The sequence below is a fragment of the Megascapheus bottae genome, chromosome 20, assembly GCF_031878675.1.
Source record: "Megascapheus bottae isolate mThoBot1 chromosome 20, mThoBot2.hap1, whole genome shotgun sequence".
NCBI lineage: Eukaryota > Metazoa > Chordata > Mammalia > Rodentia > Geomyidae > Megascapheus > Megascapheus bottae.
The window spans coordinates 15,236,513-15,261,284 of NC_143528.1; the positions used below are offsets into that span (position 1 = coordinate 15,236,513).

At 35.0% G+C, this 24,772-nt stretch overlaps 1 protein-coding gene across 1 annotated transcript in view; it reads right to left on the reverse strand.

The window, feature by feature from the left end:
* Msr1 (macrophage scavenger receptor 1) overlaps positions 1–24,521 on the reverse strand; it is a 61,513-nt gene extending 36,992 nt beyond the window's left edge. The window contains exons 1-6 of the mRNA XM_090353991.1: positions 24,448–24,521; positions 20,704–20,810; positions 18,612–18,725; positions 8,357–8,751; positions 3,250–3,436; positions 397–477 (exon numbers count right to left, since the gene is read on the reverse strand). Coding sequence (XP_090210117.1) covers positions 397–477; positions 3,250–3,436; positions 8,357–8,751; positions 18,612–18,725; positions 20,704–20,806 — 880 coding nt within the window. The 5' untranslated portion in view covers positions 20,807–20,810; positions 24,448–24,521. The remainder of the gene's footprint in view (positions 1–396; positions 478–3,249; positions 3,437–8,356; positions 8,752–18,611; positions 18,726–20,703; positions 20,811–24,447) is intronic.
* Positions 24,522–24,772: the final 251 nt, after the last annotated feature.

Here is a 24,772-nt window from a genome sequence, read left to right on the forward strand (position 1 = left end):
TAAATTATTGTGGTTGAGTTATAAAGCTTTGACAATTGCAATTCATAATGAACAGACAGAGCCTTAACAATAATGGTTCTGACAGTTGATATAATCTTGGTTACTCCTCCTGCTATGGCATCAATGCAGCATTATTAAGATCTATTGAACCATAGTCAAGTAGAAGGGCTTTACTTAATAAAAATTTTTATTTGACATCACTTTCAAAGGCACATCAACATCAAAAAACCATTGGTACACACACACATTCTTTTTCTCCTCTCTCTCCCCCCTTTCATACACACACACACACACACGCACACACATGCACGCACGCACGCACGCGCCCGCAGCCATGCAAACAGGGCTGTAATTTATCAACCTTCATAGTATATGAATAAGCAGTTACTGTCATACCGATTGGGCCTGGGATGCCTGGCAGACCACTTAATCCAATGGGTCCTCTGTCTCCTTTTTCCCCTGGTGGTCCTGGAGGGCCTTTTTAAAAAGTACAATTACTGACTATACTTTCAGAGCATATTTGTCACTTATCAAGACAGTGCCATAAAAAAAATCCGGTTTCTTTTTGTTGTGAAATAACAGAGAATCAGTAAGACTTACTTTCCTCAACAGAAGAACATGTTGCAACTGAGACAAATGCCCTCTACTGATAGGGATAACAAAATATCAAATTAAATGACTCAAATATGTATTAAATATTTATTCATGGATAATATTTTAGGTTCTAAGAACCCAGAGGGCAGAAAATAGATATGACAATGGCCCAAAATCACAGTAGTATAATGTACATGTTAAGCAAGTATTGTTATATTAAGTTAGACACTATGTCTAAGGTCTTATAAGATATTTGTCATGCCCTGAAAGTAAACAAAAATTCATGAACTACAGACAACAAATGTTGTTTTGCTGGTACTGGCCCTACCTGCAGTTATCTGTCACAGAGATGAAGGGACACTGAGCAGAATAGAAAATTAGAAGCTTTTTCCTTGTGACTCACTGATTGATAAGATTCAGGGAAAGAAGAAAAAGACTAAAACTTGGGAAGATAGAGAAAGAATATTGGTAGTTGAGAAAATGGTCCAAGGACAGCCACAACACACAAACAATAAACACCAAGAAGGCAAAACAGAAAACAGAGGAGAACAGTGCATATGTATGCTGAGGGGTTCAGAGAGTAGGACCTGAAGCCATAACACCAAAGTAAACCAAAATGCCACAGTGCTACCATATCCAACATCTAGTCAAAGTATTTTATCTGACGGTGAGACTTCAGCATGACTTATTAGAAATTCATTGCACTTCCCACACTTATTTCAGAGTGTTAGGGCCAGGAACCATCTTGATTGAGAGAGGGCCTATTTTTTCTTTTGCAAATGAGTTATTCTAGTAATCTGAAAATAAAGAATTTTAGGTTTAGGTTAGAGAGCTTGGAGAGTGTTTTCCACAATTTCTGGAGAGGAGATGATAAGGAGAGTTAGCCATGAATAGAGAAAGTTGGAAATGAACCTACTGATCTTAAGCATCAAGGAGTTCATTTTATGGATGTACAGAGAAAGAACACTTAAAGGAAATATTCATTATTTATAAAGGTAAATTCATCATAGTAGTAGCAGAAAATGAAAGGTAAATCGGGGATTAGGATTTTCAGGGACATATAAGATATGAACAGGACAATCTATCTGAAAAATAATTAAAGCCAAAAAGAGCTGGAGGAAGAACTCAAGTGGCAGAAAATCTGCAAGAAAAACCATAAACTAGGAAAATAATTATTTTCCTTCAAAATACAGTTGGCCCTCTAAAACTCCAGGCATGGCATTGAATTTAATCAACCGCCTACATAAAAGCAAGCAAAAACAAACTAAGCCAAAAAACTTTTTAAAAAAATTTAACAAAATAAAACCCACGTGGTAACTTAAAGCATTTGTCTAGCATGCCAACCCTCTGAAATCCATTCCCTGGTACTAAGGAGTGAGGGTATTGCATTCGTACTAAACAAATACAGCCCCTTTTGGCAATACGATATAGCAACAGTTATATGGCAGGTGCATTGTAACAGTTATCACAAGTAATCTACAATTACAGAAAGTATACAGGAAAATATGTGTAGATTATATGCAAACAACACAGAAATTTATAATAATAGAGTCCTAGGCACCCATAGACTTTAGTATTAATGGACATCCTATAACCAGTATTTTGTGGATATCAAGGAACAAGTTTATTCAGAAGTATGAGAGGGGGAGAGTGCTGATGTCTTAGAAATGTGTAAGGCAATTCAACAAATAAGAATCAAATACAGAAAAGAAAATCAAAAGGCCTCACTCCACATGAACTTTCCAAAGATGTATTCTAAGCAAAAGGGAGATAATCTCAAAATAAACAGCTGATATGAATTTGGGAGCAACAATAAATTACCTCCTGAACAACTCTGAGTAAATTTTGTTTGTAAAAATAAGAGTAGTATTGACTGCATTCTTGGTTTAAAATTCTTATAATGTGGGGGGTCAGGAGTTTGGCCTAGTGGTAAAGTGCTTGCTTAGCATGCATGAAGATCCGGGTTCGATTCCTCTGTACCATACACACAGAAAAAGCTGAGGGTGGTGCTGAGGATCAAGTGGTAGAGCTCTAGACTTGAGAAAGACCGACAGTGCTCAGGTCCTGAGCTCAAGTCCAGGGCTGGCAAAAAAAATTATCATAATACAGCAATGAACTGACTTCATAAGCACTACAAACTGAGAAAGGAGACTATTAGATGAGGCATGTCCAGTTCCTTGCATATCTCAAGGATGCATATTAAGTTGCCGATCAAGCTTAGACTAGATTAGAATACATTTCAAGAGAAATAAAGGAAAACAGAAGAAAAGAGAAATAAACTAAAAATGTCCAAATTGATTTTGGTAACTTTAATAAACATAAACATTCAATATAAAAAATAATCAATCCAGAAGTTGATAAGAAAATAAAAATAAATGGGGCAAAACAACTGGGATAAAAAACACCCAGCACCAAAATAAGGTAGTAGAAAAAAATACAGGGAAAAGACATTCAACATTATATTACACAGCTAACTAAACAGTCAAAAAGATAGATATTCTTTATATGATGAACCTAAAACAAAGGATTTCAGAAAGCTGAAGGTAATATACTCAAAATTTTTATAGTCAAACATGGAATTTTAACACCCAATATCTGCAATGTATCAGCACATCTTGACATGTTATTTTCTGGAGGAATGAAAAGAAAGTTTACCTTGAATCAAAGTGATATTTCTCAGTGTCTGAGAATGTTCCCAGTCTTTGAGTCTGAGGTCATTTGTGATGTTATTCAGAGCTTTCATTTCTCTTTTCATTTCCTGTTCCATATGTACTTGTTCTTCTTTCATAGACTCAATTTCTGCTGATGCATTGTACACATGCTCTTCTAACTTACGGATTTCCTGCAACATGATCACAAATATTACATGCACAATTATGAAATGCATGATTTTAAGAAGTCTTGGAAAATAGATTTAAAAAACAGGGGCCAGGAGTTTGGCCTAGTGGTAGAGTGCTTGCCTAGCATGCATGAAGACCCAGGTTCGATTCCTCAGTACCACACACATAGAAAAAAGCCAGAAGTGGTGCTGAGGCTCAAGTGGTAGAGTGCTAGCTTTGAGAAAGTCCAAGGACAGTGCTCAAGCCCTTAGCCCAAGCACGGCACTGGCAAAAAAAAAAATCATGTAATAGTATAGGAATGTTATAGAATAAAAAATATCTTAATAAGTCTTTGGTTGTGAAACACTTATTTTTTATTTAGTAAATGGTTGACTTGTCATCTACTCCAGGCAAACAACCAACTGAATATATAACCTTGTTCATCTGTATATGCCCAAATACACAGATGCTAAAATAAAATTAAAGATTTCTCGAGGTGTTAATTTATCTTTGTTATTTTTGTAGTTGGGACTTCTTTGTTTTGTGTTATAAACCCATGTAAGAATACATGCCTGAATATTTATAAGGATGTGTAAACAAGTGAGAAAGATATATAATATTCTGAACTATGCATTTAGTTTTTACTCTATATTACAATAATCATATTTACTATTACATATTTATGATAAAATATTTAAAGATTGACTTATATTTAATAATTTAGTGGCATATATTGCTTTAATACTTCCAAGTTTGACATTTAAACTGTACTTTTCTTACAGCTTTAAACAATGCTGCAACAAAACACCATTTTGCATACATTATGTATTTATAGTCATGGAGTGCTTACTTCTTTTTGTTGTTGTTTTATGTGTCCTTGTGCTTGAACACTGGGCCTGGGTGTTGTCCCTAAGCTCTTCAGCTCAAGGCTACTGCCCTACCCCTTAAGCCACAGCCCCACTACCTCTTTTCTAGTGATTAATTGGAGATAAGAGTCTCACTGTCTTTAGTGCTCAGGCTGACTTTGAACTGTGATCCTCAGATCTCAGCCTCTTGAATAGCTAGGATTACAGGCATGAGCCATCATGTCCAGCTGGAGTGCTTACTTTTATTTGACAGCTTAAAGGAAAAGGAATGTATTTTAACAAAGAGACTAAACAATTAAAATATTTTTCAACACTACCACACTGACCTCCAAATGTATGCGCCCATTATTTCCTCTCTCATTGTTGAGTGCCTACTGTGTACACCTCCTCATCAATAAGCACCCTTATCATATTTAAATTTACAGAACAAGACTGGATACACGATTAAATCATCCCGACTGAATTACCCATTCAAATTATAATGTAAACTGAAGTATTTAGTCATCAAGTTTCTGACAATTAATATTCTCCTTCATTAGTTTTCTTTCTAAGTCCTTTGCCTAATTTCTCTTTGGGCATTGATATTTTCTTTGGTTGAGGCGTTAAACCTAATCTCTTCTGGAAATGTTTTCTTTTTCTCTGCTCTGCTTTTATGTCATCTCTGCCTTTGTGGCATGATTTAACTGTTGAGGGATTATCATTGCCTATCTGCATGCAGAAATCAACTGGTATTGCATTATTCTTTAATCCAGGTAAGAGAAAATTATACTTTTTTTGGCCTGAACTGGACAAATTAAGGTGAAAAAATTAAGGTAGGGTATAAAACCTTTGCAACTGTTTGTTTACAACCCAGAATGTTTACTTGTAGAATTAGAGGCACATTTTATCTACTACTAATGACAGAAATCATGCATCCTTTGTTTCTCTGGGTCTGTTTTAAAGAACCAAAACTGGATACTTAGAAGAAGGTGATGAATCCAAGTGGAGAGGAATAGGCAATTAAGAGGGGAAGTGGGGAACATTGCAAACAAATCTTAATGGTATATTCCACAGCATTAAAAAACGTAAGGGAGCCAGGTACTGGTGACTCATGCCTGTAATCCTAGCTACTCAAGAGGCTTAGGATTGCAGTTCAAAGCCAGCCCAGGCACAAAAGTCCATGAGACTCTGAGATTCTTATCTCCCATTAACCCTAGAAAATTGGAAGTGGCACTGCGGCTCAAGTAGTAGTGTACTAGGCTTGAGTTGAATAGCTGAGGGACAGCACCCCAACCCAGAGTTCAAACCCCATGACATATCTATATATCTATATATATATGTGGATATACATATACACAGATACACAGACACAGACTCACACACACACACACTCACATATATGGAATGAGGTGGGTCAAAGGTGGATGAAATTGTTGATGGGGTGGCAGAAATCGTGTTGTATTCAGACACTGCTTTGTTAAATGATACCTCTCTTATACAACTATATAAAAATAATAAAAAAAACTAGACATATACTCAGATCAGACTGGTAATATACTTTTTTTTATCAACTATGAGGCTTAAACTCAGGGTCTGGGCACTGTTCCTGAGATCATCTGCTTGACACTAGTTATCACTTTGAGTTACAGCTCCAGTTTCAGTTTTTGAGTGATTAATTGAATATGAGTCACATAAGAAAAAAAAAGTCTCATAGGGACTTTTCTGTCTGGGCTGTCTCAGCCTCCTGAGTAGCTAGGATTACAAGCATGGTTGTAATCCTGGCTCAGTGTTAATATAGTATATCAGCCCAACATATATAAGTGGATAAAAATCTTTCGGGTCTATATATCCACAGAAGAGAAGTTTAAGGACTAGCAAGTGATTTGCTACCAAGAAATCTGGAATCACTTATATGTGATATCAAACCTACACCTGAAAGCTGAGTCATGTTTGCATTTCTGTCTTGAAAACTGTGAGGTGAGCCTCACATCTGTCAATTTTCACTTGGAAGAAAAGTAATGCATTTATTTTTTTAATTCTATATAATACCCCTTCATATTCTCTTATTTTCACTCACATTAACCTTGCCAGAAAGTCATTAATTTTTGCAATTTTATGATTCTCAGAATCATAAAATTATAATTATAATAAGGAATAATATTCTCTTTTCATTTAAATTGTTCTTTCCTTAATGACTAGTATGCTGCTATTACTCAAACACAATTTGCTAATTTTGCCATTTATATCATTAACATAAAAGATCCAATGATCAGGATGTTAGGTATAATTTAGGGGACAAGTGGGTCACTTAACATGTGCAAAGACCTGGGTTCAATCTCTCCTACCAGAAGGCTCAACATAATCGTCAAAATGATGGAGATGAAAACATGTAGCAGAGTACTATTTTGAACAAGAAAGTCAAGCAATATCATATAGGTCCTAAGGTACAACCCCCCCTACACACACACACACACACACACACACACACACACACACACACACTTTATTTTAGTCAAAGTGACTCTACATTTCTGGTATTGCTTAATTAATGATGAAAAATAGGCTTCATATCATGACTTTTGGTCTTAGATAGTTAATGATATAACCATTACTTTTTCACATGAAGTTTTAGACAATATTTACTTTTTCATAAAAAGAAATAATTAGACCCACTCCACAAATATGTAATTTAAAATTTTATTTAAAAATTAAATTATAAGAAATTAGAATTCAAAAATGGTATAATTTAAAAATAAATGTGAGGGCTGGGAGTGTGGTCTAGTGGTAGACTGCTTGCATAGCATGTATGCTCAATTCCTTAGTACCACATACACAGAAAAAGCCCAGAGTGGTGCTGTGGTTCAAGTGGCAGAGTGCTAGCCTTGAGGAAAGCCCAGGGACAGTGCTCAGGCCTTTAGATTAAGACCCAGGGCTGGCAAAAACAAACAAACAAATACAAAAAAAATTGATACTGATTTTATCCAGATTTGATTACAGAATAGTTTAATGCAAAGGTCAGAGCAAACCTAGACTCCTTTTGCTGATATTTACTGCTGAACAGCTCTCAGTCATCTCTCTCTATTTCATCTCTGAATACTTCAGTGCTACAATGGCAGCATTAAAGAGATGAAACACACCAAATGGTCGGCACAGTTTCCATCTTGCTCTTTACAAAGGAATTTTACTGACAACTGCTGATGATATCCAATACTTCTATGGCCTGAGTGTGATAGTGCTTTACTAGTTCCTGTGTTTCTAAATAATTAATGAATATAGCTTGCAGAGAAGTAGAAAACTTAATATAGATTCAATCTTAGTTTGATAATAAACATACACTATTATCCCAGTAAGAGCTCATGACAATAGTATGTATACATTATTCAGATGTTAGTGCTTTACAGTTATCAGTAGACATAGATACTTAAGTATATAGAATAGCAAAATAAATTATTCAAAATTTTAATTTAGAAGATATCCATGTTAATGTGTGCATTTCTTTGGTGATGAAGAAATATTAAGTTTAAGGTGGACAGTAATGACTCATACTTGTATTCCTAGCTACTTAGAAGACTGAGTGAGTTCTGACGATTAAGGTTTGAAAAGCAAGCATCTGTTGAAGATCCCTGAGATTCTTACCTCCAATTAATCAGGAAAAAAAAAGACAGAAGTAGAAGTGTGGCTCAAATGGAAGTGTGGTAGAGTCCCAGCCTTGAGCAACAAAACCAAGTAGAAACATGAGGCCCTGAGTTCAACTTTAGTGATAGTGAAGGAAAACAAAGGAAATATTGTCTACTGTAAAATTTACTATGTCTAACACTTCACAGAGTCTAAGATAATCAAAAAAAATTCCAAGGGTTTGGACAATCTACTCAGATCCTATAATAACATTTAAAATGTTAAAATAGCCAATGGAATATTCTGGAAGTCTGGAAAAGGTACTAGGTAAATTCACTTGAAATCTTTTAGTTAGATTGCATTAGTAGAATAAGCAAGGTAATATATAAACAACTTCTGAAACTTTTGATTTTCTGGACTATCTTAGGAGACAAGGGTCAATTTAATTCTAGAATATGATCTTCCTTTACAAAATGATCTTACCTCTTGTTGTTTAAAGGTAGACTCTTGGAATTTGCTATTCAATGATTCTATGTGGAGCTGCATCTCAAGCAAGGTGGTATTCAAGTTCATTAAGGACTTAGAGAGTCCATCTATTGTATTTCCATGTTCTTGAACTGAGGAAACCACGGCACTTAACTGGAGAAGAAAACCACTGTATTTTTGGTCAGTCTTCACACTGAAATTCTGGAAGGATTCTTCATCTATGAAATTCACTTCTGTGTCTAAAATATGTTGGATTTTCTCCTCCATGTTGTTCATGTGTTCTGTCATAACTTCTTGAAATTTCATTTCCTCTTTGCTGTAATTTCCTTTTATCATTGCACTTTGAGATGAATCAACTATGCAATTCTTTGTTTCCCACTTTAAGAGCTGAGCTGTATATTTAAGCAGAAAAAAACCAAGTCATGATCTCAATCGTTAAGTGTATACTTCATTCTACCTCATAAAATTGCATTCCACTTGCTTCATTCCTTTCCATGGCAGCATGGTGAATGTTGCTACCTTAAAACAAGTGACAGTGTCAAACAAGTGATTGTCTGAGGGTATTGATGAGGCTTATAGTCCTACTTTACTTTAGAATTGCTACTCAATCCCAAATCAATGTTGGGATTGGTCAGTTAAAGAAAATTCTGTACCTGGAAATGATAGTATCTTACTCCCTGAAATAGGATAAAATGAGATAGTGCTCAACACCTTTTCTGAAGACAATGTGTGATCCATGTTAGCTTTGCCATTCGAATAATGATGAGAAAACAAGAAGTGGAAGGAGCAGTAGTCATGCCACCTATGGCACACATAAATTGTTGGTCCATCTTCCTTAGCCAAGCACAAGCTAGTATAACACTGTCATTTTAGTTTCCTCAGGCCTGATTCATAGTATGTGGAACAGGACATCGGAAAATAATTTCTGCCACATTAAAAATATGTGGTTTCCCTCAGCCTAATTTTTATTATGTTCTAAAATCTAAGTGCCAGTGATTGTATATAGAGATCCCCTTCTTGAATACTTGTTTGTTAAATACGTCATTTGAAATATTATGTAAAAATCAATGTTAATAAATGCTTTAATAAAAATATGTGGTTTCACATTCTGTTTATCTAATTTTTAATTTTTTAAAAAATTTTAATAGGTAATGTTGCTTGCACTCAGGGCCTGGGCACTGTTTCTGATCTCTTTTTGCTCAAGTCTAGCCAGTACTCTACCACTTTGAATCACATCTCAACTTCGGGTTTTCTGATAGTTAACTGGTGATAAAAGTCAACTTTCCTGCCTGGGCTAGGATTGTAGACAAAAGGCACCAGCAGCTGGCTTGCTCACTTAACTTAAAGAACTTGGTAATAAAAAACAACAAATAAATTGATAAATGGGCAAAAGATTTCTCAAAAGAAGTAACAATGAGCAATAAATACATGAAGAGATGTTAGACATCTCTACCCATAAAAGAGATGCAAATGAAAATATTGAAATTCTACCTCACCCCAGGTAGAATGACCATAATCAAGACAATGAACAATAACAATTGCCAGTGGGGATATGGCCAAAAGGGAACACTAGTACACTGTTGGTGAGAATGTAAATTTGTTCAACTACTCTGGAAAACAGTATGGAGGTTCCTCAAAAGCTTTAGTAGCAATTCTTCTCCTGGGCATTTATCCAACCGACCATAAACCAGGCCAGACTAAAGCAACTGGCACAACCATGTTCATTGCAGCATTGTTTTCTATAGCCCAGATATGGAAACATCCCAGATGCCCCTCAGTGGACAAATGGATCACAACGTCATATAAATATGTGATAACATTACACGCTTCCATCAGAAATAAAGCTGTACCATTCATAACAGAAGTACGTAGAGAAAAATATGTTAAGCAAAGTAAGCCAGACCCAAACAAACAGACTGAATGACTTCTCTCTTTTGTGGTAACTAGAATATGCCTATGTATCTACACAAGGATGTGAAAACACACTGGATAGTAAAAGACAAAAAAATATATGAAGACATGACAAATTATATAGGTCTCTGGACATTCACATGAGATCAAAGGAGAATATTTTTAGGAGAGGATCACAAGGGCTTCATAACAATTTGAATACGATCAGATAAAATAATATTTAATGAAATGAACTCCAAGAAATAGAAACAAGAGGGTTTTTCTTTGTTGCTGTTTTTGTTTTACCTTTTGTCTTGTTTGTAAGTTTATCAGTCTTTGGGAGTGTATCAAGGGCATAGAAAGGATGGGAAAAAGGGTGAACAAATGCAGCAGTGATATTCAATAGACACTTTGTTGAAAATGAACTATACAACTTGTGGATGTAGAGAAGAAGGAAAATCTAGGAGAGAGCAAGAGAAGGGGTAACACTGTTCAAAAAGAAATGTAATCTTAACAAGAGGTTCATCTTTGTGATTGTTGTTCTTAATGTATTATATGAAGTTATATCTTTTCTCCCCCTATCACCCCCTTATTGTTTATCTCATGTTGTTACTGTATCTGACTGTGTTGCTTAGTATATCCTATATACATTTATTTGTTTATTTGAAATAGAGAAGGGAAAGGGAGAAAAACAAGATGACTGGGAAAGGGTGAGGGGAGGGAAAGGGAAAGTGGGAGAAAAACATAAGTAGGAGTATCAGTGTTCAAGAAGTAATATACTGGAAGTGATGTTGTGGCTCAAGGGGTGGGGCAGTAGCTTTGAGCTGAAGAGCTCAGGGACAACGCCCAGAGTTCAAGCCCCATGGTCGACCAAAAAAAAAAAAAAAAAGTAACGTATCTATTACCTGAAAAACGTAACTGTAACCTCACTATACCTTACCCTGACAAGAAAATACAATAAAATTTTTTTAAAAAAAGAAAAAATGAATGGGAATGTTGTAGAAAAAAAGAAATGTAATCATTACCTGACTTATGTAACTTTAATACCTCTGCACATCACTTTAACAATAACAATAAATATATATGTATATTACATATTTTAAGTTACCATGAATTTTGATACCCTGGTTTAAAATCTAAACTTTTGTTTAACTTATATCAAATTTGGTTCTGTATCCACTATGGTATTAATATCAAAGAAATACCTTATATATTATGTTGAATATATTATATTAATAGATAATAGATAATACAATATAAAATACATATTTTACAATTAATTATAAATGTGTTAATATTTTGCTAATACAAATATGAATTAACATAAATTTAAGTGTAAATTATTTGAATATAAATATATAAATATAAAATGTACATATACATTTATACAAATATATTCTAATTATATATTTATATATTATTGTTATATTATAACAGTTAACATATTTATATAAATACAAACTATTACAGATATAATCTAGTGTATGTGTTATATAAATTATATATACTTATATATTTTATTTTGTACTAAAATCTTTTTTAAATAAAAAGAACTTTGATTCCTGTGTGTGTGTGTGTGTATGTGTGTGTGTGTGTGTGTGTGTGTGTGTGTGTGCACATATGTATATATGTCCTGGTCCTCAGGGTGCTGTCCTTGAGCTTTTCTGCCAAAGGCTAGTGCTATGTATACCACTGAGATATAGCTCTGCTTCTGGCATTTTGCTGGTTTAATTGAAGATAGTTTTACAGATTTCCTGCCTGGGCTTCAAACCACGATTCTTAAACCTCAGCCTTGTGAGTAACTGGATTTCAGCTGTGAGCCACTAGTAACTTGCTTTGGGGGTGATGATTTGAATCCATACCTCCCTCTGTAACACAGGTTAGCCTGAAACTGACTATGTACCCTAGGCCACCTTCAAATTCCCAATCATCTTTCTACAATCTCCCAAGTACTGGGATTATAGGTATGTACCACCTGTATCCTACTCCACAGGCTATTATATTAGTGTCAATATTGGGAGTACTAGTGTTTTAACTCTGAGCCTGACATTTACTAGACAAGTACTCTCCTATTTAATCTACAAACAGCTCTTTTCACTTTCATTATTTTTTAAAATTGAATTTTACATTTATGTTTCAGACAGGCAGCAATGTGATTCTCCTGTTTTATTTTTCCATATAATTAGAAGTTATATTAGTAGAGAGCTAGTCTACAAAATTTTGTTCATGTTTTCCTTGAATTCTCAATCTCTACCTCCCAATTAGCTAGGACTATAAGCAAACACAACCATATTTGGCTAAAGCATTAATTTTTTCACCAGTCCAGGGGCTTTAACTCAGGCCTGGGCACTGTCCTTGGACACATTTTGCTCAAGGCTACCACTCTGCTACTTGAGCTTTTTCTGTATATGTGGTTGCAGGGAAATGAACATAGGGCTTCATGCATGCTGGGCGAACATGCTACCACTAGGTTAGGCCCCAGGTCCTAAAGACTAAATTTTATCAGTAATTTGGAATCTAGTTTTAAATTCAATGTTATATAATAAATTTTAGATCATTAGTTAACAGTATTCAACAAAAATAATGTGATAATTAAATTGTATTCTACTTACAAAGATCACATTTATTGAACAAATCCCACACATATCTATTTCTGTTCTTTTTAAAAATTTTTTATTATGATTAATAGAAGGGTTACATGATATTCACCAGATAGAAGGTGCATAACTTCACAAACATTGATACCCTTTCTTATGACATGGTCCCCATTTCCCTCCCACCCTCCCCCCTCTATTTCTGTTCTTGAATAATATAATCAATTTGATATAACAATCTTGTAATGAATTATTTCCTAAAGGAAATTTCTATTAAGTGGTTTTTAGGGATCATACTGAACTGTGGATACTTGTTTACAAATGCACATATGTTCTCCAAAAAATCTAATTATCCTTCTAAAATGGTCTAAAGCAATATGCCCTATAGTTCCTTCCCTCACAGGAACACAAAAAAATATACAAGTATTAACTCTGAAATAAAAGGAATATACAAGTACACTGTTACAAGATTAAGAAAATGTTAAGCATCATTTTATTACTGATTTGTAGTAGTTAATGTATCTACAGTACTGCATGCATGCTTATACACCATTCACATTCTTATTTATTTTGATGCATTAGATTTTACACATATGATAATTATGAGCCAATAATGTCTTTGTATATACTAAAAATGATATTTAGACATCTATACTTGAATCTATTGCATTATGTTACAAAATGATATTTGAGATTCTATAACTTTGAGGATTAAATATGTTGAGAATATATAAACAATTTTTCAGATAAATGAGAGCTAGCTGCTTGATATTGGTCTCTGGTGCCACTAGGTAATTCTGGAAAGTCACTCACCCACTTCTTCCTTAGATTTCCTCAAAGTTATATCAACCTCAGCAGTGGATAAGCATAAGTAAAATAAAACATGTGAATTCCATATCAGAAAAGTTGGTATAGATGAAAACTACTTAACCACAACATCCTTTATGGAGGAAAGCTGAATTAGTTGTGGTTGTTTTACATTTCTGAATTTATCGTTAGACTAAATTCAGTATGAGGAACAAGTCTGATAGCTTAATTCATGCATTAATAAATTCTAAGATTCACATATAATCTGAGCACAGGCCTTAATCTTAGCTACTCAAGAGGCAGAGAAAAGGAGGATCAGAGTTCTACAATTGGCAAAAAAAATAATAATAATCATGATATCCTGTCCTATCAGCTAGGCACAATGAATTGGACTTGTGTATCCAGCTACTCAGGAGACTGAGACCGGGAGGATCATGGTTCAGTTTTCCCAGGCACAATCATAAGACCCTATTAAAAAATAAAGCAAAGTATAGCTGTGGATAAAGTGGTTGAGAGCCTGAGTATTGTTTTATAGGTAGTAGTCAGGACTCTAGGTTTCAGAGTGGAACAATCAGAGTAGAAATTCTAGCTCTGTCTTTTGTAATCAGTAACAATGGACAGGTTACTCAGTCCATGCTTCTACTGTGCCATTGTTCTAATTGAAATACTAAGTTTCAAAGGTTTTTTGTTTTTTTTTTTTGCTTTGATTTTGGATTCAACATCTGTGTCCTAAACATCCCCAGCTTGATACTAATTAACCATGAGGAATTAATATCGTGTAGCATATAGTAGTCTTTTACTAAATATAATAGCTCAACCAAATAATATTTCACTAAGAACATGTATTATTTTGCAGGGATAAAATAAATCTTTTCACAGTAAGATTGGACAAAAGATATATACAACAGGTTTAATCTGTCAAAACAAAGAGCATTTGACAGAACAGGCTATATTTTGTTTTTATGTTTCAAAACACAACTTTAGTTTTTGACCCTGAATGAAACTAAGTTAAATTTTGCTTTCATTAACAATGATTAAACCTGAATCATATGCTGGTGGTCCACACCTGTAATCCTAGCTACTCAGTAGGCTGAGAGCTGAAGACTGTGATTTGAAGCTTGCATGAGTACGAAATTCCATGAGGCCCTTACCTCCACTAAATTACTCAGAAAAAGCCAAAAGTGGTGCTGTGGCTCAAAGTGGTAGAGGGCAAACCTTGAGCCTCTATATTTTTGGATTTTTCAATAAGTTGGATACCAGAAAAAAATGCCAGAGTTTGTTGTTGTTGTTGTTGTTTTAATTGGCAAGATGGCAGTTTGTGGCATGTCTATTTCATATTTGAGAGAAGACTCACTCTATTACATATGCGAAGACCTAGGGAGAGGCTTGTATTTGATTCTATAGACCATCGTTGTTCTTTCATTTTGGAGATATCTCTTCTATTCTTAAATTTATATTGTTTTGAGTCAAGAATTTTTACTGTGTCAGTAGCAATTTTTACACATCAGCTCTAGATGATATCTATTGTCCTAGGACAGAAATCTGTTGCTATGCTCTGACAAAGATTTGGCAGCTTTTAAAAGTCGAGGTACTCTGTGAAGTAAACTGCAGAAGTCAGGAAAGATCTTTCAAAATATTAGATACTCTAAAGTTAATACAGTTTTGAGGTACAATATTTTACTTCACCTATGAATTCATGTGTTCCAAAACAGTTGATTCTATGATTCTAATGATTCAATGTGCAAGTTGTCTGACTCCTGGATGGGGTATAACTAATATTTTCAATAGAGTATGCATTTCAGACTTCTGATGAGAACATATTCATAAATAGCATACAGACGCCCCTGATGCATCAGGAAGGTCACTCTTTAATGCCAGATAGATCATTGGAACCTCTTTATTCTTTTATTTCTTTTTTCTTTTTTTTTGCCAGTCCTGGGGCTTGAACTCAGGGCTTGAGCACTATCCTTGGGTTTCTCAAGGCTACATTCCTACCACTTGAGCCACAGCACTACTTCTGACTTTTTCTATGAATGTGGTACTGAGGAATCGAACGCAGGTCTTTGTTCGTGCTAGGCAATCACTCTACCAGTCAGCCAATTCCCAGCCCTGGGACCTCTTTTCTTTAGAAGGCTTTTGTTACTTTGGTTTTCAGGGTAGGATTTTGATTTTGTCTTAGAGAAAAGTAAACATTTCTCTGTAGAAAATATTTCACTGGAAAAAATATAACAAGTCCATGTAGGTGGTCATTTTGTTTTGTTGTTACTGGCCCATCATGTTTCATTATGAAAACTCGATTGCCGTAGAGTCAGTGGAGCATAGAGGTTTAGAAGTCATACTTGCTACTCCATTACTGAGGAGTCCCTATTTTCCTGCATGGATAATGAGCATAATGATACTGCCTGTTCAGAGGATAATTGTAAAGGTGAATTAAGATAATATGTTTAAAGTTGATAGCTCTGTGCTTAAAGATACAAAATGCTCGAACAGTGATAGCTATTATGACAATGGTTCTCACTGTCCTTTCCTTGAGCAGAATTTTGAATCTGTTTGGGAATACTGCCTCAGATGGTATCCTAAGAAAGGATGTTTGGCCTTGTGCTTGGTATTTTCTTGTTAGGTGGATTAGTATACACAAAAAAGTTTACATTTTATTCCCACCTTGTCTGTTGATAAAAATACACTGCCAGACAATTTATTAGCTACAGAGAAGAGGAGAATGACAAGATATATATACTAAAATATCTATTAGGATCCATCAAATTCATAAAAAAAATGCTCCATCAAATAACATTCACATATATACTTGTGGAATATGTAAACCACAAACACCATGAAATCTCCCTATCTATCCTCAGTTCAAATTAGATTCCTCAGAGAAATATATACCTAGAGAACAGCACAATGAAGGGAACTAGCATATTCTACATCTTTCCTTTTAGAAGATGTCAGTTGTTTTAAGTTTTTAAGTAATGATAATGAGGATCTATGGACAAGTAAGTTTCAAGGATGTTAATGAAGGATGGCTCATGCCACCACAGCAGAGAAGGATGCTGCCTTGACGTCAGTATCTCATGATAGCTATTCAGATGGCTTAAGAAGTGAAGTTTGAAGGAGGCTGTACCTTTAATTAATGAACAGTGAAACAGGAGCAGAGTTGTGGCTCAAGTTGAAAAGCACTTTCCATGAGCAGGAAATGCTAAGCAAGAGCAGGAGGCTCTGGTTTAAAGCCCCTTATAAACACATATAAATTCTCCTCCTCCCCCTCAAAACTTAAATGCCCATTTTTGATCTTATAAAAATTAGACTCCATGACAAAGCTGTCATAATCAAAACAGCTTGGTACTGGCACAAGAACAGGCCTGAAGAACAATGGAATAGAACTGAGGACCCAGATATTAAACTACAGACCTATGGCCACCTAATCTTTGACAAGGGAGCCAAAAAAATAGAATGGAAGAAAGACAGCCTCTTCAACAAGTGGTGCTGGCAGAACTGGTTAAGCACCTGCAGAAAACTAAAGTTGGATCCTTCTTTGTCACCCTGCACTAGAATTAACTCCAAATGGATCAAAGACCTCGAGGTAAACGCTGACACACTGAAAACTTTACAAGAAAGAATAGGAGATACAGTAGGCCTCCTTGGCACAGGTCAAAACTTTCTTAATAAGGACCAAGAAACAAAACAAATCAGAGAAAGGCTGGATAAGTGGGACTGCATTAAACTGTAGAGCTTCTGTATGGCAAAGGACATAGCTAGTAAATTAATTAGGAAGCCTACAGAATGGGAGAAGATCTTCACTAACCATACAACGGACAAAGGCCTCATATCTAAAATATATCAACAGCTCAAAAAATTGAATCACTCCAAAACTAATCTCCAAAGAAACAACCATCCCATTAAAAGATGGGCCAAAGACTTAAAGAGAGTCTTCTCTGAAGAAGAAATAAGAATGGCCTATAGACACATGAAGAAATGCTCAACATCTCTGGTCATAAAAGAAATGCAAATCAAAACAACTCTAAGATTCCACCTCACTCCAGTTAGAATGTCCAGGATCAAGAAAAGTAGTAACAACAGATGCTGGAGGGGATGTGGCCAGGAGGGATCACTGCTACACTGCTGGTGGGAGTGCAAACTCATTCAACCACTATGGAAAGCAGTATGGCAATTCCTCAAAAGACTAAACATAGAGCTCCCCTATGACACAGCAAATCCACTACTTGGCATTTACCCAATTGTTCAGAAACAAGGGCATACTAAATCCACTAGCACAACGATGTTCATTGTAGCACTATTTACCATAGCAAAGATATGGAACCAGCCCAGATGTCCCTCAGTTGATGAGTGGATCAACAAGATGTATTAATACACAATGGAATTCTATGCTGCTGTCAGAAAGAACATAACCCCATTTGTAAGGAAATGGAAAGACTTAGAAAAAATCATATTGAGTGAAGTAAGCCAGACTCAAAGGAACATAGGCTCAATGGTTTCCTTCATTTGCCATAATCAGTAGAATCCTTGGACTCTTCTAGCAGAGATTTGCAATAGAACAAAACCTAGATACATAAAGCCATACAGTATTGACACTAAATGAAAGGACCTCTAAGATATAGAAACAAAAGCCACATAATGAGTGATGTCCTTAATGTACTATGTTATCTCTCATCTCTTTTGCTGTCCTTTAGTTATCTCATATTGTTACAGTATTTCACTTTGTTATCTGATATATTGGATTAATGCATATTTGGTTATTTGAAATTGGATAGGGAAGGGGGATCACAAGATGACGGCTGGGAGTGGGGGGAGGGAAATGGGGACCAAGACATGAGAAAGGGTGTCAATGTATGTGAAGTAATACTCCTTCCATCTGGCGAATGTAATGTAACTCTTCTATTAATTACCATAAAAATATATGGAAAAAAATTAGTTCACCTGATTGCTCAGTTTTAACATACCTGCCATTATCCCCACGATAGGTATGAGTATTGTGAACACGAAGAGATAAAGAGTAATTAGTGCAGCTTTGAAGCACTTCAGCTTCTCTTGAAGAGCAGGGCCATTTTTAGGTTCTAAATAAGTGAAACAAAACCCCAAGTATTGTTAGTAAACTTGCTCTTATTATATGATTCTATGAAAATTAGGAATTAATCAGTACATTTAGATGTCAAGACATATGTAACTACAATAATTTTTTTCTGTGTATATCACTTGGGAATTTGTAGTCTGTAAATAAAAATTCACAAAGAACTATATAATAATGACTTTTTCATATTTTAAAATAGCATCAGAGAAATACTTATTTTAAGGATTTTACTATGCAAAAGTAATATTTTTGTCAATTTCATCTTGTTTCATATTTGGCTATCTCTCATGATTTGAAAATGACAGATATTTTAATAATCAAACAAATGAAATGATTTATACTTTGACTTAACTTTGAAATAGGTGAAGGACATCTACCATAACATTATTCTTGAACATATAAATAAACTAAGCTTTAGTCTTATGTAATGGAACTGTGATTAATATAGTAAGATGTTAATTATCCTAGAAATATACTGAAGTAGGAAGATGGGACTTTCCTGTGATTAAAGTCAATAAAACATACAACTTTCTTCTCCATGGACATTTCTTTCATTGTTCAATGAAAAGGAAACATTTTGCTTTCTGTTCAAAAATGTCTAAATTAAACACAAAATGTGAAATACCATTCAAGAATATTTTATGAGAAACTGAAATAAAAACAGGAAACTATTTTTAAAAGTAGAGCAGACCAAATAAGAAAAGCTGGAAGAAAATGAAGAAAAATAGCTTTTAATGCAAACAACATGAAATATCTCTCAGAATGATGAAGGCTAAAATGTGTCACAACCTTAATTTATTATCATAAGTTCTGTTTGTTTTACCCTTATTTATTTTAATGCATCTATTTTAGTGGTAGTTTGTTTGAACTTAGGGCTTTGTAATTGCTAGGTACACTGTGTCCTTTGAGCCATTCAATAACTCATTACCTGGACCTGAATAACCATCCTCTTCATATCTGTCTCCTGAGTAGCTGGGAGCATAGAAATGTAGCTCTCTATGTATTCTACCTCTTAGATAACTCTTACCCTTTTTCAAAAATTTCCCCCTGCTTCCAGTGTTTTCCCTTCTCAGTCACTCACTACCTGTGTTTACTTCCTCTTATTGTTACATTTTTATATATGTACCTCAATGGCACCACATGATCCCATCCATTACAGGACACATACATCCGCTATATCCTAGGGTTGGGTTTGCCTTTTATATTTTAGCATTCCCTTTATAAGAACCCATGCTCTTTGATGTTGACCCTTTACCTTTGTATATACTGCTTGCTCTGATGTGTCTCTCTAACATCTGTTGTACATAGGTATTGTCCTTCCAATTTATTAGAATTAAAAACAATTCTGTCCTGATACCTTAACCCATCCTATCCAGAGAGAACTGGCTATTGCTTTTTTTGAGTTTCTCTCATAACCCATACAAACATCCACTCCAAATATTGTGGGTTGAATTGTATCTCCCAAAAAGTTGTGCTGCAGGCCTAATCCCAGACAGCCATGAAGCTGTTCTCTATGGGAAAGAAGGTCTTCTCAGGTTGTATGTCAAGCTAGAATAAGGCCATTATGAAGATTTCCTTAACTGGAAAGATTCTTTTTAGGGTACACTTGCAAGTTAAAATGAAGTCATATGGATGGGCACTAATCCAGTGACTTGGATCTCTATAGGAAAATAATGCAGAGGGACACTGGATAAAATGCCATGTGAAGAAGAAGGATGACATGAGCCTGCTGTAGTCACATGTGATGGTAGAACAAGAATTGCCTAACGCCATTAGAAGCTCCAAAAGGACAGGCAAGGACTTGTCGTTGAAACCATAAAAGGATGTGTGGCATTTTGAACACCCTGGTTTTAGACTTTGAGTACTTTGAAATTATGTGAGAGAAAAAAGTCACAGTCTTTCAATGTTAGTAACCTCCCATCCATAGGCACACTTCCCTCCTCCCCTCCCTACCCCACACTTACTGGGAGAGAGCAAAGCTCTCATTGAACGAACATCAAATTTCACAGATTCAGAACAGCTGTCAGTGTCTTCCTCTTGGAGATGAAATAGATTCTGATGCTCCATGCTTCTGTGGAACACATGGAAAAATATGAATTCTGCATGAAATGGCTGAGGTCTTCTTTGGGTCTTGTTTTAAAATTTAATTTTATTGTCAAGGTAATATTCAGAGGGATTACAGTTGCATATGTAAGGTAATAAGTAAATATCTCATCCAAAATCAGCTGAAAAAAATTTATATGGTGTTTTGAACAGAAATATACAATTGAAATTCAACTTTGGCATGGAACCATTTGTTAATAAATTAAATTTTTACTTACATCATATATAATATACTAATCTTAATTAGAAGTTTAAAACAATATAAAAGGACAGATATATTAGAACCTTGCCATGAAACATTTGAAATGTTTACCTGTGTGCATAGATGTGTTTGTTGAGAGTGAGGAGAGAAAACAACAAATACATGGAAGGAAGAAGAAAATAAGAAAAGGGAGAGATAGATGATACATAGATAGATGATAGACAGGTAACAGATAACAGACAGACAGGTAGACAGACAGAAAGATCTGAGTGCCAGAAAGTAACATTTAGTATATACTCCGATTTCTAATGAATCCTAAACATAATGAGTCTCTTTGTTGCTCATTTGTTCATCCCCACATCCAATCTCCACAAAGTCTCCAGTGACTGTCCCCAGTGGTCAGATGATGTCCTCCTGCTCACATCCCTTGAGAGAATTTCCCTCACTTTGGGTCTAAACAGAATTTTCTCAATAGTAAACATGTTTATTGAGCCTTATATTTAAAATTAAAATCGACTTATTTTGCTCCCTTGAAGACTCAAAAGGAAATACCAGCTCTAGCTCAGATGCAGCTCTGTCCTTTCTGTTTGTACTACCTCCAGCATTTTTCCAACCAGGATTTGTGTTAAGATCCTTCGGGAACATGGTGGGTCCAAAGGCTCTTTACCAACACCAGCGTGTTCGAGGTCTGCTTCACAGGAAGCTATGATCAGAAAATATCACCAAAATCCCAAAATATATAAACAATAACATATCTATTCTTTCCCTTCCTGGATTAATTTCCTTCTCAAATTTGTCATCATGTAGCACTGCATTTATAATTTTTGTCTTGTTTGTTGTCTTTCTCACTCAACTTAGATCCGTGAAATGAGGTTTTCGTTTCTTTATTTCAATGACCAGAGAGTTTAGAAAATATTCTGTACATACACCATACACTGTATAATATATGAAATACCATAAATTACCATATTGAAATGAACTCCAGGAAGCAGAATTAAGAGGGTTTTCTTTGGTCTTTTCATTTTTGATCTGTGTTTAGGAGGGTAAAGTGGGGGCAGGCACAGAAACAGTAGGATAAAGAGTGAACAAATGCAGACACTATGTTGAACACGACACAGGTAAAGACAGGAAAGAATAACTGGGAGAAGGAGAGAGAAAAGGGGTGACATTATTAAAAAAAATAGGTGTGTGCTCTTTCTTTGACTTTTGTAACTGTAAGTCCTCTGTATATTATTTGAAACTAAAAATAAATAAAAATAATTAAAAGTCAGGCTGTAATCATGTCCTGGGTCGTAAAGTACCTGTCTGGAAAAGTTCATATTTAACTAATGTGAAAAAATTTAATTCCTTGTTATGAATTAGAGATAGCATAATCTCCCCTGAAAGCTATATGTAACTAGTAAACTGATTCAAATATAATGTTACTATCAGTATCTTCACTTTGCCCCAAAGGCATTTATTTTTGAATTGTTAGATTATTTCATTTCTATACTGCTCATTAATTAACAATTGGAATATAACAGTGTAGTATGTACACTCCTGAGTCTTGTTAGCAGCAAGGAAACAATTAAGAACATTCAACTGTGACTTTAAATGAAGCTTTCAAATCAGGAGAAAAAAAAAACAACATAAAAAAAGAAACTTCCTATAACATTTTCACACAAAATGTCAATTCACTGGTAAAGAATTGTGAAATCTTTTGGTGTAAATAGTTTATTCAAAGTGTGTTCTTGAGAGAAGTGAAATGTATCTTTGCAATATCAGCATTTTATGACTTAGTTGATGGCCCAAGTTCTTGCAAGCAGCAAGAAGGTAATAATAATAAAAAAAAAATTGTCAGGGCCGGGATTTTGGCCTAGTGGTAGAGTGCTTGCCTAGCATGCATGAAGACCCGGGTTCAATTCCTCGGTACCCCACATACATAGCAAAAAGCCGGAAGTGGTGCTGAGGCTCAAATGGTAGAGTGCTAGCCTTAAGAAAGTCCAAGGACAGTGCTCAGGCCCTGAGCCCAAGCCCAGGACTGGCAAAAAAAAAAAAAAAAAGAATTGTCAGCCAAGTGCGGTGGCTCACACCTGTAATCCTAGCTACTCAGGAGGCTGAGATCTGAGGATCAAGGTTCAAAGCCAGCCTGGGCACAAAAGGATCTGAGACTTATCTCCAGTTACCCTGTAGAAAACGGGATAGGGCTTGGCTCAAGGGTAGGATGGTAGCTTTGAGATGAAGAGCTCAGGGACTGTGCCCAGACCGAGTTCAAACCTCCATCACACACACACACACACACACACATACAAAAGAATTTTCACATTAACATGTTTTGAACCCTACTATTTTCTTGGTTTTTGATAAAAAAAAACATTATCAGAATATTAAAGATGAGATAATATTCAATTTCTGACACTCTGCCATCCTAAAGCAAGAGAAATGCTTTTATTTTTCTATGAAGCCCCAGTATTTGTGTACATTAAGAGTCAAATTAGGGTGTTATAAATCTATTGATTGTTTGGCCCTGTTATTTCAAAACACACATTTAGAATAACTTATATTTTGAAGTGCAAGGCAAAAAATATTTTAGACTTGATATCTCCTCTCTGACCACTTTAAAAAGTTGGACCAATTTATAAATGTTACACTCCTATGTGAGAACAGAAATTTTAAACCAAATTCCATTGCTTAGTTAAGTTATTTTAGGCAAATGTTTTCATTTCTCTGAATTATAGCCTCTCTATTTTGTAAAATAGCATTAGCATATCAATTTTAAAAATTATTAAATGGCCTATAAGTGAATCACTACTATTTTTAACTTTAATGTTCTAATATGGAATTTTCATATTTTATTCTACTAAAAGTTATAAGCGATATGTAGAAGTATTTTGTTCATTTTACAGAGCAAAAACTAAGATGTAAAAGGTTCAAGAAACTAGTCAGTATTACATATCAGAAAGTGGGTCATTATTGACTCCAAACAATTGTACTAGATTCTTTTATCATTTCTCCTTATCTAGTTCAAAGATTTGCAATGGCAGAGACCTAGACCATATTCCTAATATGTGAAAATAATGAGGGCAATAATGTTAAAGCCAAAAATGTTATATTAAAAGAAAGGAGAATAAAATTTGTTCAGTCAAACTTCAAATAAAATCAATAACTTAAACAAAACATGCAAAAATCGCATAAAAAGAACTGCTTGAGAGTTCAAATTGCAAGTTGCTATATTTCATGCATATTTACACATGTACAAGCATTCTTTCACTCATGGAAACAGCAGAACTCAAATCAAAAAATTATTAATGATGTAATACAGATATTCTATTAAAATTGAATATATCTAGTTAACACACAGATTCACACAGGCCACATACAGTCAACAAAAGCCACTTTAGAAAAATAATAAAAATTTTGTTACCACTGGATGTAAAGAAGAAGGCAACACTGATTTGTCCACTTCCCCCTTTTCACAACTGAAGCCTAAAATTTCTGTCTCATAGCATTTCAGAATCTGATCCATGAAGAAAGGAAATGACACACTTGTATGTTGAAAAATCGTCCTTAGTGATATGTGTCAGTAGCATACTCCTCAATGCACATGTTGGCAAAATCTAAATTAGTCTGATAACTTGTTCCTCTTCCCATATTGAGAGAGAGACACGGAGACAGGGAGAAGGGCAGTGGGGGGAAGAGAGAGAGGAAAAGAAACAAGGCACATAATGAAAAGCTTGTCAATCTTTTCC